Genomic DNA, 21,038 nt, shown 5'->3' on the forward strand with positions numbered 1-21,038 from the left:
GTGGGATGCTCTCAGATGATCGGTGCAGTCTATCTGCACTGTCGGGGACATTTCTATCCATTCACTCAGTACTGCTTCCCTAGTGCTGGCAGTTCTTTTCTCCTTTCCACCTCCTGGTTTGCTTCAAAATATTTGTACCTTCTGTTGGTGAAGGGAGAAGTAAGATATTTATGCTTCATGTGCCATTTCCTTACTGCCTATGACAAAGTTCATGTGGTGGTTCTATTTGAGCATAAATCTTCAGTACTAGACAGAATGTTGCCAAGATCCATAGCTTTGCTGTGTTCAGTTTATCCAGCTGGTTCATACGGTGTGGAATAACTGTCTCAAAAACAGCATCTGTGATGATGGGCATCTCAGGAAGAAGCCTAGATGGGTCATAGCTTGGCAATTCTGGGGCAAAGAGGCTGTAAACATATCAGCTTAATCTTCTGAACAGATGTGCAGCATTCTTCCAGCATCGCGATTAGGGATGTTTCAGGAACTGTTTCTTAGATTTATTTACTTCATTTCAACACTGTTTCATCTGGGTCCGTAAAAGATGTGTGTAAAACCAGAACATTAAATTAGCTGTATCAATAACACTTTTGACATGCATGCTTCGCCCTGATGTTTCAGGTCAATGGTCTAACCAATACTCAATGAATCTTTACAATAGTACAAACCCATCTTGCTCTTCAGCTGAATGTCTTCTATCGATCTAGTGTATGTGAATCAGCTGATTTTACATCATCACTGTCGAAGTTAACATTCACTTTTATGCTCTATTTTTTGGGTTAAAAACTGAATTTCACACTATCATTTTGTACCCATCATTTCAAATCCTTTTCTTATTGTGGTTACTTTATACTAAACAATGAAAGGAAATGCATAAATAAATACGCTCCAGTCAAATACATCATCTGTGCCAGACTGAGAGCAGGGGAATAATTTGTGAAAAAATCTGCAGCCAAACCACAGCTCTCTGCTTCTGTAGCTTGTAAATTGTAATCAAATGCAGTAAGGTGTGACCTGAAATTACATTGCAGTGTTTTTATATCATGGCTGGCTTCTTGATATGCTGTTTCATTTTTCCTCAAACTCAATATGTCAATATAAATTCATAGATTATTTTCCTGAGCTTCTTAAACATGCATGATTTTTCTTAAATTAATGTGACCTTCAAAAGTACCAGAATATTCACTCCGGAATATTAGTGTTATATTGCAATCTATATTATGCAAATCTAGCTTGTTCACAACATCTTCATGAATAACAATCTAGCAGCCTTAGTTTCCCACAGTGTTTGTACAATAAGTATTTATAATTCTCCCAACAAACTTCAATTATCACTTTTTCACGCAATAAAATTCTGGAAGCAATAAGTCTACAGAATATTAATTGGTATTAAAGGAAGCTTTTTCCCCATGGAATGAAACATCCTCTATCTGCCACTGTGAAAGAGGAACTGGACAATGCAGCACAGTTCGGTTTTCGCACAACCTGTGCTTGCATATGAATGAAATTAGTATACCAAAATAATAGAAGAACATAAAGTAATTTCTGTACACCCCAAAAACTAAATAAAAATAGAAGTTGAAATGAAAACAACTTGCATTGTAGAAACTTTAATGCCATACACAAAAAATAGAAAAATTATTTCCTCAACCCGTATACTGTCGTCATGGTTACGTAGGAGGAAGTGAGGACCGCAGATGCTGGAGATCAGAACTGAGAGTGCGGTGCTGGAAAAGTACAGCAGGTCAGACAGTATCCAAAGAACAGGAGAATCAACATGTGCTTTTCCAGCACCACACTCTTGACAGCATCCAAGGAACAGGAGAGTTGATGTTTTGGGCATAAACAGGTAGATGTAGGTAGGGGTGATGGTGATAGGTCAGAGCATAGGATGGAGGGGATAGCTGGGAAGATGGACAGGTTGGACAATTCCAGAGGGCGGTGCTGAGTTGGAGGGTTGGATCTGGGATGAGGTGGTGGGAAGGGAAATTAGGAAACTGGTGAAATCTATGTTGACGCCGTGTGGTTGGAGGGTCGCAAGGCGGAAGAAGATGCATTCTTTCTCCAGGCATCGGATGGCTAGGATTTGGCAGTGGAGGCGGCCCAGGACTTGTATGTCCTTGGTGGAGTGGGAGGAGGAGTTGAAGTAGTCAGCTACAGGGCAGTGGGGTTGTTTGGTGTGTGTGTGTCCCAGATATTCTCTGAAATGTTCTGCAAGTTGGCGTCCTGTTCCCCAATCTTGAGGAGACCACATCGAGAGCAATGGACACAGTTAGCTGAGGTGTCTAGATGTGCTGGAAAATCTCTGCTGGATGTGGAATGATCCTTTGGGGTGGCACGGTGGCTCAGTGATTAGCACTGCTGCCTCACAGCACTGGAAATCCAGTTTTGATTCTAGCCTTGGGCGACTGTGTGGAGTTTGCACATTCTCCCTGTATCTGCGTGGGTTTCCTCCGGGTGCTGCAGTTTCCTCCCACAGTCCAAAGATGTGCAGGTTAGGTGAATTGGCCAAGCTAAATTGCCCGTAGTGTTAAGTGCATTAGTCAGAGGGAAATGGGTCTGGGTGAGTTACTCTTCAGAGGGTCGGTGTGGACTTGTTGGGCCAAATGGCCTGTTTCCACACTGTAGGGAACCTAATCTAATCTAAAAGAATCTCGGCACCGCCCTTTTGCACTGTCCCATTATCCATCTTCCTTCCCACTATGTCCTATACACAAAAAGCTGGTAAATCTAATGCAGCCAATTACCGGCCCATCATTCTATTCTCGATCATCAGTAAGGTGGTGTAAGTGCTCATCAACAGTGCTGTCAACTAGCACTTGCATAGTAATTATGTCATGTTGTTCACTAACAAACAGTTTGTCTTCTGCCAGGGGCACTCAGCCTGGACAATAATCATGTTTGGACTAATAAGTTGCAAGAAACATTTTCCCTCCCTGCCCATCTCCAGCAGGAGATAATATAACCATCACCCCTTGGCATTCAATGACATTCCTATCACTGAATCCTCCACTATCAATATTTTGGAGAATACCATTGACCTGAAACTGAACTAGACTAGCCATAAGAGTACTGTGGCTTCAACAGCAGGCTGAAGGGTAGGAATTCTGCAGTGGATAACTCACCTCCTGACACCCCAAAGACAATGAACCACTTACAATTCAAAACTCTTGTGATGGAAAGACTGTCTACTTGCATGGATGAGTGTAGGATGCAATCCAGGACAAAGCAGTCCATTTGACTGGCTATAAATGTTCACTCCCACCACCGCTCTGGAGCAGCAGTGTGTACCATCTACAACATGCACTGCAAAAATTCACCAAAGCTCCTTGAACATCACCTTCCAATATCATGACCATTACCATTTAGAAGGACAAAGGCAGTAGGTACATGGGAATCCCACCATCTTCAATTGCCTGAAAGTCATTTACCATCTTGACTTGGAAATGTATTGCATTTCCTTCAGTGTCACTCGGTCAAAATCCTGGACTACTTCTTTAACAGAATCATAGGTATTGTTAAAGCAGATGGACTGCTGCAGTACAAAGGGGCAGCTCACGACTATCTCCTCAAAGGCAACTAAGAATGGGCAATAAATGTTGGTTCAGCTAGTGCCGCCCACAGCCAATGAATGTACTTGTTAAAAAATATGGCTCCTAGTCTAGGGGTGCCTTTATTTTAAAATTCTCATTCTTGATTTCAAGTCTCTCCGTGGCTTTATACTTCCTTGTTAATACAGAATGGCTGAACAATGTGCTCTCAACACAAAACCAATTGGTTGACTGCTAATTGCAGAAACAGTTGATGTTTGCACCAATTTACTTTTCAATTTGTCAGATTTCAGTTATTAAAATACAGATTCAGTGCTTTAATGACCTCCCATTACATAATCCAACCCGAGCACTCAGGTACATCGCACTTCAGAATTCAACACCAGACAAAATAAAATTGGTCGTTCAAAACTCTTATAACAATGCTATTTTTGATTTCTATATTCCCTGCATACTCCCACTAAATAATAATGCATCAGAAGTCAGAAAAGCATCAAATTAAAAGTATAGAAGCAGCAAAATGTTCTTATAATCTTTCTGTAACCATGGATATATGGTTCAGTTAAGTTTTTCAAATCACTATCACTATAAACACAGTGACCAGACCAATCTTTCCTCCCAAGATATGGAAGGTTGACTTTCATTCCTTCAGTTTCTCATCTTTGGCAAAGAGCTGTTGCACAATGCATCTCTATTCAGCAGAAACCTATTTTAATTCATCATGCATTGATCCACAAACAGTCCAGCACCAGTCTTTTCACGAGGGTGGGAAAGTTCAAAACTCAGGAACATACTTTTAAGGTGCGAGAAGGAAGGTTTAAAAGGGATCTCAGAGGCAACTTTTTCCACACAGAGAGGATTCGTATGTGGAATGAACTGCTGGAAGAAGTGATAGAGACAGGGACAGTTACAATGTTTAAAAGACACTTGGATAGGTGCATACATAAGACAGATTTAGAGGAATTTGGGCTAATTGCAGCCAAGTGGGATTAGTTTTGCTTAGGAAATTTGGACAGCATGGACAATTTGGGAAGAAAAATCTGTTTTCGTGCTGTATGACTCTATAATGAGTTACATGAGTATTGCTAACTCATCTTTCTACAGCTTGTAGTCAGAGAAGGAATCCAGCAGTGAAGACTAGAGCAGGTGGGACTTGAACCTGGGTCTCCTAATTCAGAGATAGGAACACTACCACTGAACCATAAGATCCTCAAGAACCCCACGATTTAGTATAAAATCTAACTAGCATCATCAGTTTTCAATCCACTATTCAGCTGTTTGGTTTTGCCCTAAAATTTTACTCTAATTTCTAAAACTGACATTGCTTCATACAGTGTGCAAATCATAATGCTTGAGTTTAAAACAAATGACAGACAAATTATTAGTCCAAGATTTCTAAATATCTCAAACAGTTAAGGGCGTGAGTAACTGAGTCATACAGCTCAAGATGGACTCAATCTCAATCTGCCATCTATGTTGATTGCAGTTTGATTGGTGGGTTGAGATGTTATACTTAGTCACAGAACACCTAGATTAATAAGGGAAAATCAGTCATGATACCATTTTTGGTCCAGTAGCCACAGAATCTCACTGAAAATACACATAGTTGGATGAGGGTACTCAATTCAGTTCCAGTATTCTCTGCGGATTAATCGCCTGCCAACATTCACCACCTAGATACCAAAATGAAGAATGGATTCTTGAGGAAGACACTGACAAGCATTCTGATTCTGTGGAACTGTACTTCAATAAGAACTCAACGTGTTCAGGAAACAAGAGGAAAATATTTACAGAAAACAGGTAAAGAAGACAAACAAGTTTTGCTAAAGACTAAACATGACAAGTATTAAGCCTCAATACAAAACCAGGCTACAAAGTCTTGGCATTGGTTTGATCTTCCAAATTAGTCAAGTTTAATCAATCTTGGAAATTCCTTATGATGGTTTTTATCTATGTAAAAACAACTTGACTGCAAATTATTATAAGGCAAAAGGGACCAGTACTTAAACACAACACTTACTGTTCAATTTCCTTGTGATATCTCTCTTGCTCTTCAGCAGTTTTCTGGGAAATCTCTAATTTCCTTCTAAAAACATGAAACATTGTTTTAAAAAGACAACACTATTTTCATTGAATCATATAATCGCTACATTACAGACAGAAGCCATTCGCCTGGTAAGTCTGCACCAACCTTCTGAAGACCATCCCACCCAGACCCACCTCATTCCCATAACCCCGTATGGAGATTTTAAGATGGTTAACCCACATAGCCTGCACATCCCTGGACACTATGCGGAAGTTTAGCATGACCAATCCATCTAATCATTGGACTATAGGAGAAAACTGGGGCACCTGGAGGAAACCCTCACAAACATGGGGTAGAATATTCCCACTCCACGCAAACAGAGGCTGGAATCAAAGGCAGGACCCTGGTGCTGAGAGGCAGCAGTGGTAACCACTGAGCCGTCGAGCTGCCCAAACCCCTAGGTTGGTAACATAAAATCAGTCATGATATCATTGGCCAAGGAATTTCCCAAATTTTCTTTTACATTTAAATGCAAGATTAAAGAAATCTTCATTCAATCCCTGTCTCGGCTTCCCAGTTAATTTACAAATTCTCAATGTATTTCTTTTGAGGACACATATTCTAAGTGTTTCCTCCTTTTCCCCATTTCCTCTTTCTCAGGTACATGTCATTTGCAAAGTAGTGTGATACAGGCTGCCAAAGATCTAATAGTCCATTTGATGTTCCCTTCAACGTAACGGAGATGTACGATATCTATTTTGATCTCTTTGCGAACCTGCAATTGAGATCAAGCATCCAGCATCATTTGGAAAATTAATCCTGATTTCTTGGACACAGTGGCATGGAAGTCCTGTATATTCAGCAAGGTAAAGGTTACAACATGCTACCGATCCAATGATTCAACTTAACAGGCACTTTATTTTGTTAATAGAAAGAAGTTTGTTTGTTGACCAAGATAAAGATTGAAGCTGGATAGGATAGAGCACAATCTAATTAGCACAGCAATTTACTAAATTAAGTAATGTTTAATCTAACAATAAAATATGGCTCTGACATTGGCTGACTCCTCATTGCTGTGTACTATGTATTGCAAATAAGATTTCAGCTCAGCTAGGGAACAATGCAGCAGCCTTCAGAGAGAATATTATAATTTAAATGGAACAAAGGACAGACATGACAGCTTCATCCTTAATAACTAGTTTAAGTTATGCAATATTATTTGCCGAATCCAGATAGACTGAAACAGAAAAGTGCTATAAGATACAACTCATAAATTGTTTAACAACCTACATTAGTATGAAATGTGATGCTTCAGCACTTAATTCTAAGCCTACACTGAAAAGATATCACTTTAATTTTAACACATAAACAGATGGTGATTCTAAAAACAAAATTAGAATTGATCTTTTCAAGGTTACAAACAAGACCACATGATCCCTTTCATGTCTGATTTACCAAGGGATTTAGAATTGTAACATCAATAAAAACCTAAATGCTATAGGATCTTTTCTATGTAGCCAACTAACTAAATCACAATCATGGTTATTTCATGCATTTAACATATTCCTGAGAATATCTGGTTCTGTGTACAGTAACAATAAAATAGCAGTCCTTATTTGGATCATTCAGAACTATTTTACATACTATTCTAGAGTATTACATAGACTATACTATTTTAAGTTCAGGTTATCATATGTACATAGGATAATAATATTCTGAAGGGTCTTATTCCTGAATATAGGTTTACGCATGCAACATTAGAATGTCTCAGTTGCAACATGATCTGAGTTTGGAACTCAGTTTCACCCAGCTTGCCTTAAGGCTGGACCTCACATTAAATAAAGCAATGAACTGGTTAAAATTTAAAAGAAATGAAACTTTTAATGGAAATGCTATGTTTCCATGGGAACATTCACACCTCTAAATAAACAAGTTACGGAATTAACTTCCAATCCTGAGAAAAGTGCCCCTGAATTTTCACACAGAAAAAGAGACTGCCAGTCTATGCAAAGATTCTGGTAGAAGTCCAATTTTGAAAACCTCAGCCTCAAACTCAGCCTATGTCACTTTTGCAGGAAGGGGGTTAGTAAAGGGGGTACAGCTGAAGATTCCAAATTGCACATCGCTGTTTTCTATTGGTAGCTGCCCATGCCAACTGGCAGCTGTCTCAATTCATACAATTTTGATGAGATAATTGTCCGAAACCCAAAGTGTGTGGACTAGACCTTGTCAAAACAATTCTGGATTAGTGGTGCTGGAAGAGCACAGCAGTTCAGGCAGCATCCGAGGAGCAGTAAGATCGATGTTTCGGGCAAAAGCCCTTCATCAGGAATGAATGACCTGGTCAAAACAATTCCCATCATTGCGAATTCATTAGATAGCTGGAGTATCCTTTTGAAGATGTAAGATTGAAATGTCAAATTTGTAAATGAATGGCTAATGTGTCAAATAACCGCCAAAGCTCATTGGAACTGTTAATGATGTCAATGGATTTAGCTCTGTTGGATTTCCAGCAGGGAGTTTTAAAAAAGACAATGCTTTCTACTTCGCTTGGTTAAAATAAACCTGAGGGCCATCCCTATAAGATTTGTGCTGCATGACTAATTTTATAACTTAACATTATTATAGCACAATGCCTGTCAAGTGAACAGTTTGCTTGACAGATCTATGTGGATATAAAATAGGAACATTCATTTTCAAATGAGATTAAGTTTTTCAGAGAGATAAGGTGCCAAAAGGATAGGTGTCTGCAAGCAAGGATTGACATAGAGACTATAGGTTGCCATGGAGTAGATGTACATAAGTTCGAATGGAGGGGATGAGGAGTAATAGGAATGGGTGGAGGACATGAGGTTGTTTAGATTGATATGGATGGAGCATGGGGACTGAAGTATGTGAAGTTTTAAAGTTTTTGATATTTTATTATTTGCTCTTTATTTTCTTTATGACAAAATAAATAATCAAGACTATTAACAGTTTCATTAATAAAGAATGGAGTTGTCTATTTTAATAGCAAAAAATTACTTTGCATAACTGTTTACAAGTAAAAATAAATATAAAGGGATCGGGCACTTTAAATACTCTGTCTTAGCTCAGTTGGCAATTGATCAAGAAGTTAGAATCTCTCAATATTGTTAGAAGCTTGATTAATTTTGTGGCAGACTTTAAGGAAAGGCTGACTCATTATAAGATAAATGTTGACACTCTCTTATTCAGATTTTTAAATAATTCTTTCAGTAAGACATATCCCAAGGGGATGGTGCCTGACTGGGGCATTACCTGACTTTGGTCTTGATATACTCTAGAAAATAAAATTGGAAAAATGTTCACTCACAGCCTCTCCTTCTCTTGTTGTTCTTTTACAATTTTGTTGGTTTCCAATGCTATCTTTTTCTGATGCATCAATTCCTGACGTTCTTGTTCACGTCGATAGTGTTCATTCATTCGTTCTTGTTCTGTTTGGAATAGCTCTTTCCCCTGAATTGAAAAGTACAAGAAGATCAAGGATGCTTTCATTTCCGTAAAAAAACACAGAAAGACCTTCATTTTTACATACAGCTTCTCTGTGCACATCTTTGTCCAAACTTAACAAAATTCTGAAATAGTTCCACACATAGTACTCGTCTCCAGAACAATAAACGTATGGATACAAATTTGATTTTAGGAGAAGAGATGACCTATTACACCTTTATGACTATTTTTAATTCTTCCCCACAGATACAGTGTAAAATGGTATTGCATGGTTTGGGAACCTTGGGTAATAATAAAGAACATATTAAATGGTGACAAGGAGACCTAATCCCAATATCCTAGCCAATGAACACATGGGACAAGTTGGATCCAACATCAAATGGAACAGCGACATGTAATATTATTGCATCACCAAATTAAATATATTCAAGTAAACAGTAATTTAGAAGGTACTGAATTAAAGATACAAAATAGAACAAAAATGATGAGATGGAAATCCAAAAAATACAAAGCAAATCAAATTTGTTCTAAACAGATGGACTAAAAATTACGCTGTATGTTTTCTTTGGATAGTTTTAATCAACCTCTTCAGAAATGTAATAACACATGTTTAATGCAACTTAGGACTTGAACTGGGGTTTCCTGGCTCAATGAGAGGAACCTGACACTGCACCACAAGATCCCTGATGGATTTATTCGAATGAGGGGGGCGAAATTAGCCACCTGTTGCATCTACTGATGTGGAGGTAGCACACAAGTTTGGTGTTACTTCCTCATTTTGATTCAATTCCCTACAGTGTGGAAACAAGCCCTGCGGCCCAACAGTTCCACACCAACCCTCCGAAGAGTAACCCAACTAGTCCCATTTCCCTCTGACTAATACACCTAATAGTATGGGCAATTCAGCATGGCTAGTTCACCTAACCTGCACATCTTTGGACTGTGGGAGGAAACTGCAGCACCCGGAGGAAACCCACGCAGACACAGGGAGAATGTGCAAACTCCACACAGTCGCCCAAGGCTAGAATCAAAACTGGATCTCCAGTGCTGTGAGGCAGCAGTGCTAATCACTGAGCCACCGTGCCACCCCAAAGGATCATTCCACATCCAGCAGAGATTTTCCAGCACATCTAGACACCTCAGCTAACTGTGTCCATTGCTCTCGATGTGGTCTCATTTTGATTCAATTCTCTACAGTGTGGAAACAAGCCCTTCGGCCCAACAGTTCCACACCAACCCTCCGAAGAGTAACCCAACTAGACCCATTTCCCTCTGACTAACAGTATGGGCAATTCAGCATGGCCAGTTCAGCATGGCCAGTTCACCTAACCTGCACATCTTTGGACTGTAGGAGGAAATCGGAGAACCTGGAGAAAACCCATGTAGACATAGGGAGAATGTGCAAACTCCACACAGTCAGTCGCCTGAGGCTGAAATCGAACCTGGGACACTGGTGCTGTGAGGTGGCAGTGCTAACCACTGAGCCACCCTGTTGCCCCTTTTCCCCATTTGTACCACTGAGCTGTGTCTCCCTTTCAGCTGAACTCAGCAGGGATTGCAACAGCATATGGTCATAGCAACAGCATTCTAGTCTTTAAGGTAATATAAGGAAAGCTGCACTAAATTATAAAATGTAGCCGATTAAAATTGATGTCATTGCAAACAAGCGGAGGGGGGGGGCTAGCCCTCAAGATGACGGTAAGAGAGAATAATTAAATTCTTAGCTTGTGCCTGAGAATCTGGAAGCTGTCACAATACAAAACTAAAGTCATGATCCACGTGGTCAAGGTCATTGAATGTATCTTCACACAACATTTTCTACCCACCATTCTCCAGCCAGTCATGCTGCTAAATGCATTATAGCCCCTTCACTCATCCATCAACAATACCTAATACTGAGGACTTAACACCGAGATATTCCTCACCCTCGCACACTTATCAATGCTCACACCACCTGTTGCTGATCAGAATTTCTCCAGCTATTCAGCCATGGCAGTCATATCATTTAACCAGTGCACAGTGAGATTCTTCCCTTGTTATTGTTGTAAAATGTGGCACACAATAGACTGAAGTAGAGCAGAACTGGTGGAACGCAATGACTCCTGTAGGTCCCAAAATACAGAAGAGATGGCACATTTTTGGTACAGTAATGCTTTTGGCATCCAGCATGTTTCAGAACATTGTCAGTATATTGCTGCCTTCTGCTCCTTATCTTCACTTCCATCTTTGTTCTATTATCTAGCATGATGACCAATTTGCTGATGGTTGCACCAAGGACTTCTTGTCCCTTCGCATTTCTCCACCCAACTTTTCCCCGTCTGATTTTCAGACACCCAGAAGCTGCTGACCTGACCACAAAAGCACTGGGAGGAAAAGGAGAGAGCAACAGCCCAATGTTGAAGAGGAGGTTCCATCGCTTGATCAGACTCTAGCAAAAATTAGCACTGGAGCTGGTATCAGCATGTGGTGAGTCAATGGGCAGCTAGCATCTCAATCTGCACTACCACCTGTATTTGCCTGTATGCCATTCAGGTCCTGATCTGTGTCACAGGTAGTGGAATTAGTGGAATGACCTTGCTACCTGGTGAGCTCAAATATGAATCCTGGCCTGGTTGCAGGTCTCCAAAAATACTCTAGAGGACTCCCAATCTCATTGCAATCGAAGATGAATCTAAATCATCTCATTTGCAATTTGGGTTCCTGGCTGTCCAAAAAACATTGGTGCTGGGCCCCTCTTGGTAACTGGGAACACGTGTCCTTTGCGGTGAAAAGTGAATTTATTCAATGGATTTACATGATTTACATTTGGAATTTGTGAGTCACATCAGCCTATAGGACTGAATGATGACATGATTGTTCCAAGTTGAATCCTCACCATTGCTCCTTGTGTTGTATGAGCTGTCTGGTGGGTTTGTCACCACCATACCCTTCCTGGCAGGTACATATACACCTTGCTATGTCTAGCATACTAAAGGAAAACACAATATTGTCTAACCAAAAAAGGTTTGCTTTTTAAACAAAAATGTTTATTTTGCAGGATAACAACTAGGTACAGGTTACATTGATATGGTAGACTATTAAAGAGATTATGACGAGCATCCAGCGGTGAAAGATGGTGCCTGAGGATCAGCAATTTTAATGTTAGCTGGGTCCTGTGAGGTCATAGTGACTCTGAGCTGGACTTCTCTTTCAGCTATATCCTTTAATTTTCTCTTCTTAAAATATCAAAATGGCACAGGATTACGGCAACAAGTGAAAGCTTTTCACTGTATGCTATTGTGTTTCACTGTAAAATACATTCATTCAGTCAATCATCTGAAGGATAACACGGAGTCAGAATGACTGTTAAAGTAGACAGCGTATAAGGCACTCTTCAGTATTAACCCTTTCAAACCATTACCCTCTAATAAAACATTAATTGCAACATGTCAGATGCTTCTTGTATTCCAAGCGTTGACTTTGCATGTCACCTTCCACACACAGTACACTGCACATGGAGCAACGGAAGCCACTGTGAGCACAGTGTGTACTTCCTCAAAGGCATCTGGCTTCCATATTGCTGCTTTCTGCGGCACCACAGGTCTCATTTTCAGGTTTCATAATTCCTGTTTTGCATTTAATCCTTTAATAGGATTTAATTTTGAGAGATTAGGTTGTCCTTCCATAATTATTAGATAATTATGAATACAAAAAAATACAGCAACCTTCTCAACTACATTTGTTCTGAATAGCCTGGTACATCAGAAGAATATAAAATAACTCCTTGAAAGGATTATTCAATTGGCTTAACTTTCCTGCTGTATCCTTGTATTCCTCCATGATTTTTCTTTCTAGGTATAGTATTTATCTAATTCCTATTTCAACATCAGTACAATATTCCATCTGCTTCCCTCACTCTTTCAGGTAGGAGATTTTGAATCATAGCTTGCTAAATATCTTTCTTCACTATATGGCTTGTTACCAATTATTCTAAGTGTGTGCATAGTTACCAACTTTTCTGACACTAAAAACAGTTTCTCTCAATCTGTCAAAATCCTTCAAAATTTTAAACATTATTTTCTCTGCTCTACTGAAAACAATGCCAGCTTCTTTAGTCTCTCCGTATAACTGAAGTCCAGAACTTAAACATTGTTAATCAGAAGTAAGCGGTTAAAGGTTTTTGATTTGTACCCATCACCAGGCATGAAACAGACTTGATAAAAAAAGGACACTAACTTTTACAGTATGAGAAGAGGGTGCTGATAATCCCAAGTTTCTTTTTAAATTAGATTTTCCTAAAGTATGATACATAGATTTGGACACAATACTCCAGCTGAGGCCTGATTAATGAATTGTAAAGGTTTAACATAATTGCCTTGCTTCCATACTCTTTGTCTCTATTGATCATCCTTAATGTCTCATGCACTTTTTCAAATAGTCTTACAACTTGACCTGATATCAAAGAGCAAAGAATGTTTATGGCCCGTTAGGTATCCCTGCTCCACAATCTGTACCAACTCATTTATATTCTCATCATTCTCTCAAAAAATGTATTTCATGCTTCTTTGTATTAAATTTGATTCTGTCCAAAATCCATTTGTGTACTTTTGAATTTTCTTACTGTCCGCTTCACTATCCTCGGGTTTGCTCATTTTCCCCGTGAGGGCTGCTGGCACTCTGCTGATGCTCCAGTCAGACTTGCTATTACTATCGCTGGCCAACACTCACTGCAATGAAAATGCTTGGTAACAAAGTCTGAAATCCCCTCTCTTTCTGCTCCAAGCCTCCCATATGTGTAATTCACAACCAGGATGCCAGATATTTGAAAAGTGAGCCATACTGTTTTTGATTTTTTTTAATTTGAAATGTAATACATTTATTCTTTTTACTTTGCTGTCAAGTCCAGAACCACACTGTAGCAACATACATACAAAAGTATGCCAGAAGGTACCACTTTTTAAAGTGGATAAATTGCTTTACTTAAGCAGCAAAAATTGGATTGGCAATAATATTATTATGTGCAATGGATTGTTGCAAAACTCAAGATCATAAGAAGTAGAAGTCCTTCCAGTTTGATGTACAAAATTAAAAATTATCATGGCTGATCCTCCACATCAATTCCATTTTGCCATATGCTTGGCATATCCCTTCCTTCTCCGGAACTTCTCTTCGAAATGTGTCTGGAGAGCTGGGCCATTTGTGACTCTCAGACTGTACTCCTGACTCTTATACGACATTGCATGGGATTTTTGTCTTTTCCTGCACAGTTTGGGCTTGCATTATTTTCATAATGTTACAGCATTCCAAAATAAAGGACAATATTCTCAAAGAAGGAAAGAACAGAAGGCACTCATGTCAATTTCAAAGCAGAGGGCCATCGATCAATAAAAGGTACTCAGGTATTTCCTTCAAGTATAGAAGTTTTGCAAATGTGTAATTTTTTCAAGTTTCAAAAGCAGTTTTATTTGTAGCACCCAATTTAAATCACAGTAGAAATGATGACAGCACAAACTGACGTGACATTTTGTAACATTTTTCATTCTATAAATGGTACTTCCTATGTTGGAAAAATACTGTAATGCACATAACCATTCACAAAATGCTGCTCAATTTAACGGACTAATCTCCACGATGAACCAGTGCATATTAAAAATACAAAGTTAAAATACTGGAACTTATTGCAGCATTTAAGCATGTGGAAACAATTGGCACTTGCCTTTCAGAATGTTCCCAGCTCACTTCAGTGTCTTTCATTCTATACTCTCAAACTTGGCTTGCAATTCATAGGATTACAAGACTTTACACTGCCAGATGAAAATGTTATGCTAGAGGAAACCCACTTTTTGTTGCTGTCAGATACCGACTCTACCATTAAAATGAGCATTTGGGCCACACCTATATGTGACACACATTAGAGGTCACCATGAGATGGATTATATTACCCTCCAGACATATTAATTCACTTTGAGATTTTTGAAATTACAAATTGCGAAATCCATGGGTTAATAATCCATTGTCATACAGTCATAGACATGTACAGCATGGAAAAAGACCCTTCAGTCCAACTCGACCAGCTATCCCAACCCAATCTAGTCCCACCCATCAGCACCTGGCCCATATCCCTCCAAACCCTTCCTATTCATATACCCATCCAAATGCCTCTTAAATGTTGCAGTTGTACCAGCCTCCACCCCTTTCTTGGCAGCACATTCCATACACGTACCACCCTCTGCGTGAGAAAGAGGCTGCCCTGTAGGTCTCTTTTATACCTTTCCCCTCTCACCCTAAACTTATGCCCTCTAGTTCTGGACTCCCCAATTCCAGGGGAAATACTTTGCCTATTTACCCTATCTATGCCCCTCATAATTTTGTAAACATCTATAAGGTCACCCTTCAGCCTCCGACGCTCCAGGGAAAACAGCCCCAGCCTGATAAGCCTCCCTTTATAGCTCAAATCCTCCAACCCTGGCAACATCCTTGTAAATCTTTTCTGAACCTTTTCAAGTTTCACAACATCTTTCCGATAGGAAGGAGACCAGAATTGCATGCAATATTCCAACAGTGGCCTAACCAATGTCCTGTACAGCCACAACATGACCTCCCAGCTCCTATAGTCAATACTCTGACCAATAAAGGAAAGCATACCAAATGCCTTCTTCACTATCCTATCTAGCTGCGACTCCAAGGTCCAAGGAGCTATGAACCTGCACTCCAAGGTCTCTTTGTTCAGCAACGCTCCCTAGCACCTTACCATTAAGTGTATAAGTCCTGCTAAGATTTGCTTTCCCAAAATGCAGCACCTCGCATTTATCTGAATTAAACTCCATCTGCCAATTCTCAGCCCATTGGCCTATCTGGCTAAGATCCTGTTGTAATCTGAGGTAACCTTCTTCGCTGTCCACTACACCTCCAATTTTGGTGTCATCTGCAAACTTACTAACTGCACCTCTTATGCTCGCATCCAAATCATTTATGTAAATGACAAAAAGTAGTGGACCCAGCACCGATCCTTGTGGCACTCCACTGGTCACAGGCCTCCAGTCTGAAAAACAACCCTCCACCACCACCCTCTGTCTTCTACCTTTGAACTTGCCCACCACCGAGGTCAGGCTCACTGGTCTATAGTTCCCTGGCTTTTTCTTACCACCCTTCTTAAACAATGGCACCACATTAGCCAACCTCCAGTCTTCCAGCACCTCATGTGTGACTTTTAATGATATAAATATCTCAACAAGAGGCCCAGCAATCACTTCTCTAGGTTCCCACAGAGTTCTAGGGTACACCTAATCAAGTCCTGGGGATTAATCCACTTTTATGCATTTCAAGACATCCTGCATTTCCTCCTTTGTAATATGGACATTTTTCAAGATCACCATCTATTTCCCCACAGTCTATATCTTCCATATCCTTTTCCACAGTAAATACTGATGCAAAATACTCATCTAGTACCTCCCCCATTTTCTGCGGCTCCACACAAAGGCTGCTTTGCTGATCTTTGAGGGGCCCTATTGTCTCCATAGTTACCCTTTTGTCCTTAATGTATTTGTAAAAACTCTTTGGATTCTCCTTAATTCTATTTGCCAAAACTATCTCATGTCTCCTTTTTGCCCTCCTGATTTCCCTCTGTCTTCTTAGTTCTTCTCCCACTGCTATTAAATCATCTAATCACATCTCTGATGTTCACTGACCACTTATTCTCTCTTTTTCATTTCACCATTAAATAAAGTCTGACCCCAGTGCCAGTTTAAATTAAACCATATCTATAATCAGTCCATATCTTACATTTTTAATTCTTGATACGTTTACTTTCTATAATATATAAATATTTATGAGGATTCTATTAGATTAGTTACCTTGCAATCTTTTCTCAAGATTGAATCAAAATTTTATGTTTTACTCTACTTGATTACAATTTGATATTAAAAAAATTACCACTCAAAATTACCAATTATATGTTCCATTTATTATTTAATGTTTAGATCATTGATAAAAAGGTTGCGTAGGTATTTATTTTCAAATTTGCCAAAACGATACAATGGTCATCTCATAAGAACTGAGCTACATGGCTGAAGTTTATAGCACAAAGGAAGTTAACAGCAGCATCAAGATTCCCAGGAGATAACTGTGACAGGCTGCATCCTCTAGCTCATGGTGGGTACTTCCAGGGGAGCTTAAATAGTAATACATCTCGCATTTAATACATCCATTTGCTGAACGATGCATTCCCAACAGTTCACATATGCAGTTTCTATTATAAATTCCAATATCCATATTTTTAATGGTAATGTGAAAAAATGAAGGTAGACTGAATGAGTTTGAGATCATAACATCTGCATCATGCTAGTTTGATTGTCCTTGTTAAATAATCTTGCTTCTCCTAAAGACTGCCCTTGGTCTTAGCGCTATATTTGTAATGAAATGTGAGATTAATTACTTTGCTTTTTTTAAAACAAAATGAGCTCCCAGCTGAAGAGTCATAACTCAAGGTACCACCCAAGTGATTACAAGGAAAACACACATTTTAGGTTACTTAGCCATTTGAAAATATCTGAAAGTAGATAACATGATAATTCATTTAAATTTGAAATGAATGTAATTCCAATCAGAAGATATCTCACATTCTTTACAAGATCAACAGCGGACAATCTGATTTTAATGGATCATTACAGAGTAGAATGGAAGTATTAAGACATCTGCTCACGAGAAGCACTGATAAAGATATATATATATATATATATATATATATTGCACATGGCAGCTTGTCCTAAGACACTAGGGATGTCATTTTCCTTCAGTCACTCCAAGTTTTGTTTGATCTTCTCCCCACAATGCTTTATAATTGGTGAATTTAACAATAAAGAAGTCCTTACTGGATAAAGTTAAAAATCACACAACACCAGGTTATAGTCCAAGAGGTTTAATTGGAAGCACACTAGCTTTCGGAGCGACGCTCCTTCATCAGATGATTGTGGAGGGCTCGCTTGTAACACAGAATTTATAGCAAAACTTTGCAGTGGGATGTAACTGAAATTATACATTAGAGATATACATTGCAGTTACATCACACTGCAAATTCTTGCTATAAATTCTGTGTTACGATCGAGCCCTCCACAATCACCTGATGAAGGAGCGTCGCTCCGAAAGCTAGTGTGCTTCCAATTAAACCTGTTGGACTATAACCTGGTGTTGTGTGATTTTTAACTTTGTACACCCCAGTCCAACACCGGCATCTCCGAATCATGATTACTGGATAAATGTATTGTTAAAGAGAGTATTCAGTCTGCTTAGTCAATATGAATCGTGTTAGCATCAACTTTTGATCATGGAAGTGTAAAGAAAATCTCCTCCGCTTCCAAGGATAATGCAGATTGGGAAATGGGATCAGAAGATGCCTACAAATCATCGTTACTTTAAAGGGCTGAGGGGCTGGATACAGCCCCTGTGATCCACTTGAAATATTAAAGCAACTTTACAGACCTTTCCTCAAAATTATTGTGATGGATCATCATGTTGCACTCATCATCATAGTGTATGGTAAGGTTGGTGAAACGAGGTTAATTTCTGATAAAACTTAGTCTTTATGTCCAAGTTATAAGTGCCTCACATTTTTATTTCATTATTTTTCTTTATTCTTTTCGTTTTTTCCCTCAACAAATATTCTCCACTGCAACTTGTTCCACTATTTTCTCCCTGACCAAAAGTTCTTACAAAATTAGGTAAAAGTGTGAAACTTTGAATACAACAATTTATTCTCTTTCACAAAGTTACAGTAGTTTCTTTCATACAATCCTCAATTAGTCTGTTAAAACCATCCGTTTTCATGTTGTTGTTTTCAACAAGTTTAATACTTACTGCGCCAGTGAGTACAACAATTGTTAGGCTCCTACTGCTTTTCAGCACTCGGACAGCCTGTAATGAACAGAAATATAGGCAGAATTTCAATCCCAACCTTCTCTTCATTTTTTGACACAAGATGTGACAATACTCAATTGACATATATGCTTTTCAATGCATTTACAAATGTCTGAAATATAATCCACAGATCAGACATGAAGCAAGTGCAGGAAAGTTCCATGAAATTGATTGTTCATATCTGATTTTTAAAGCTTGAAGAAAAATGAGGGATATTTGTGTTCATCATCTTCAAAATTAGAGGTTCTTGCTGCGTTCCCTAGTGTTTCTGTGGTTATCGTATTTCTGTCGGATTGTCGTTAGAGTTCTGAATTTACCTGTGATTGCAGAGTAACAACATTGTTCTGTTGCTTCAAACCACGGAAGCACATTTCCTGCAGTAATGACACTGCTTCCTTTAGCTGTTCTTTATTATTTTTATATCATGTTGACGTTAAGTAAATGTTACAAGTTGTAGTTTTCAATATGACTTGAGACCGACTCTAAACCATCAACCTGTATTATGCTTGTGACTTCATGATTCTCTCAGATCAATATAAACAAGTGAATGACCAGTTTATCTGAATACATCAATTTCAGAAGTCTGCACTCCTTATATCAAGACAAGCACTGTTACTGAAATAGTTTAGAAACTAATTACACATGCTCATCAGTTCTTGTGAAAGAAAACCTTTCGAATATCAGTCCACAATCTTCTAATGGAGCTCACCTATTTGAACTAATATTCCCTTATCCTAAGATCTTGATTTATTTAGAATACTATTTCAGATCTATCATTGCTAATTGACCTAACGTCTCCAAATATTGATAGTTTTCAAATGTTTTGATTGAAATGTATTGCAAATATTAAAGCTTTGCTAAGAATTCCTTACAAATGCTAATAAATTCTTGGGGATTCTTGTCCTAACTTGCAATAGTAGGATCAAGTACCAATACTTTACATACAGTAATATGTTCTGTACATAAAAGAAAGGCTGTGTTTGCTGACACTGAGGAGTTTATGCAGTATGCTGTAGGGAGACATGCATTATTGAATAAGATTAGTTTAAGTGTTTCAATGGTGTGCTTATTTGATGTGCATTTGCAGTTGCTTTGAAGTGTGTGTGGCTGTGTGGCTGTGTGTGTGTGTGTGTGTCTGTGTGTGTGTGTGTGTGTGTGTGTGTGTGTGTGTGAGAGAGAGAGAGTGAGAGAGAGATATCACAATGATGTAGAGAATGCATGCTTCCAAGTATTCAAGCAGGCACAGCTGCCCTGCAGTTTCAATCTTAGCAAATGCTGTTTAAAGGAAAAGCCAAATGTTTGTCTGATACAACCATATAATCTGTTTACTATAGATATTGCATGTAGTACTGAAATCTGATACATGCCATTAATTTCTGGTTTTCATTAAAGTCTGGTTTCCTCATTTCTCCTTTATCATTTCTCAAATGGTGGAGTAACATTTATTTTTTCAAACCAAAGCTAACCTTCCCAACTCTAGAGAATTTTAGAAAATGATGATGAAAATATTTGTAGTTTCATCGGAGATTTATTTTATTGGGTTAGATGGAAACCATCTTGAGAAACATTATTATTGCAACATTTTTTAAAAAAATCTATGTTAAATCTAACAAGTCCTTTCCTTTGACTTCTTAAGCTTCTTTTGTAATGGCGGTACAGGTATTATGAAAATGGATATAAAGGGGAATAATTTCAGCCCAGCTCACTGGCTGGAAGCAAAAAGGCACCAGTGAAATGTTAGCTTTCAGACTTTCTCAATATTGATCTCCACTGACTTCATGGAAAGTATGATTGGGCAGGATATAAAACCAAACCCAATACCATCAGTTTCCTAACAGAGGGGATTATCTCCTTTATGAATTAATTTAACAAGTCTAATATGCCATCATTATTGGGAAAAGAGGCAAAACCCAAACAACTTTTGAAAGCTGATTGGAGGCAGATGTTCGCAGATAAAGGGACGGCTGGAAAATGGGAAGCCTTCAGAAATAAGATAACAAGAATCCAGAGAAAGTATATTCCTGTCAGGGTGAAAGGGAAGGCTGGTAGGTATAGAGAATGCTGGATGACTAAAGAAATTGAGGGTTTGGTTAAGAAAAAGA

General features: G+C 38.8%; 1 protein-coding gene across 3 annotated transcripts in view; it reads right to left on the reverse strand.

Moving 5' to 3' along the window:
* ush1c (Usher syndrome 1C) overlaps window positions 1–21,038 on the reverse strand; it is a 210,427-nt gene that overhangs the window by 114,095 nt on the left and 75,294 nt on the right. For all 3 annotated transcript variants that reach the window (XM_043705961.1, XM_043705963.1, XM_043705962.1), the window contains exons 11-13: window positions 18,877–18,933; window positions 8,909–9,051; window positions 5,569–5,634 (exon numbers count right to left, since the gene is read on the reverse strand). In XM_043705961.1, the coding sequence (XP_043561896.1) occupies window positions 5,569–5,634; window positions 8,909–9,051; window positions 18,877–18,933 (266 nt within the window). The remainder of the gene's footprint in view (window positions 1–5,568; window positions 5,635–8,908; window positions 9,052–18,876; window positions 18,934–21,038) is intronic.

This window comes from Chiloscyllium plagiosum, chromosome 16 (assembly GCF_004010195.1).
Source record: "Chiloscyllium plagiosum isolate BGI_BamShark_2017 chromosome 16, ASM401019v2, whole genome shotgun sequence".
Classification (NCBI taxonomy): Eukaryota; Metazoa; Chordata; class Chondrichthyes; order Orectolobiformes; family Hemiscylliidae; genus Chiloscyllium; species Chiloscyllium plagiosum.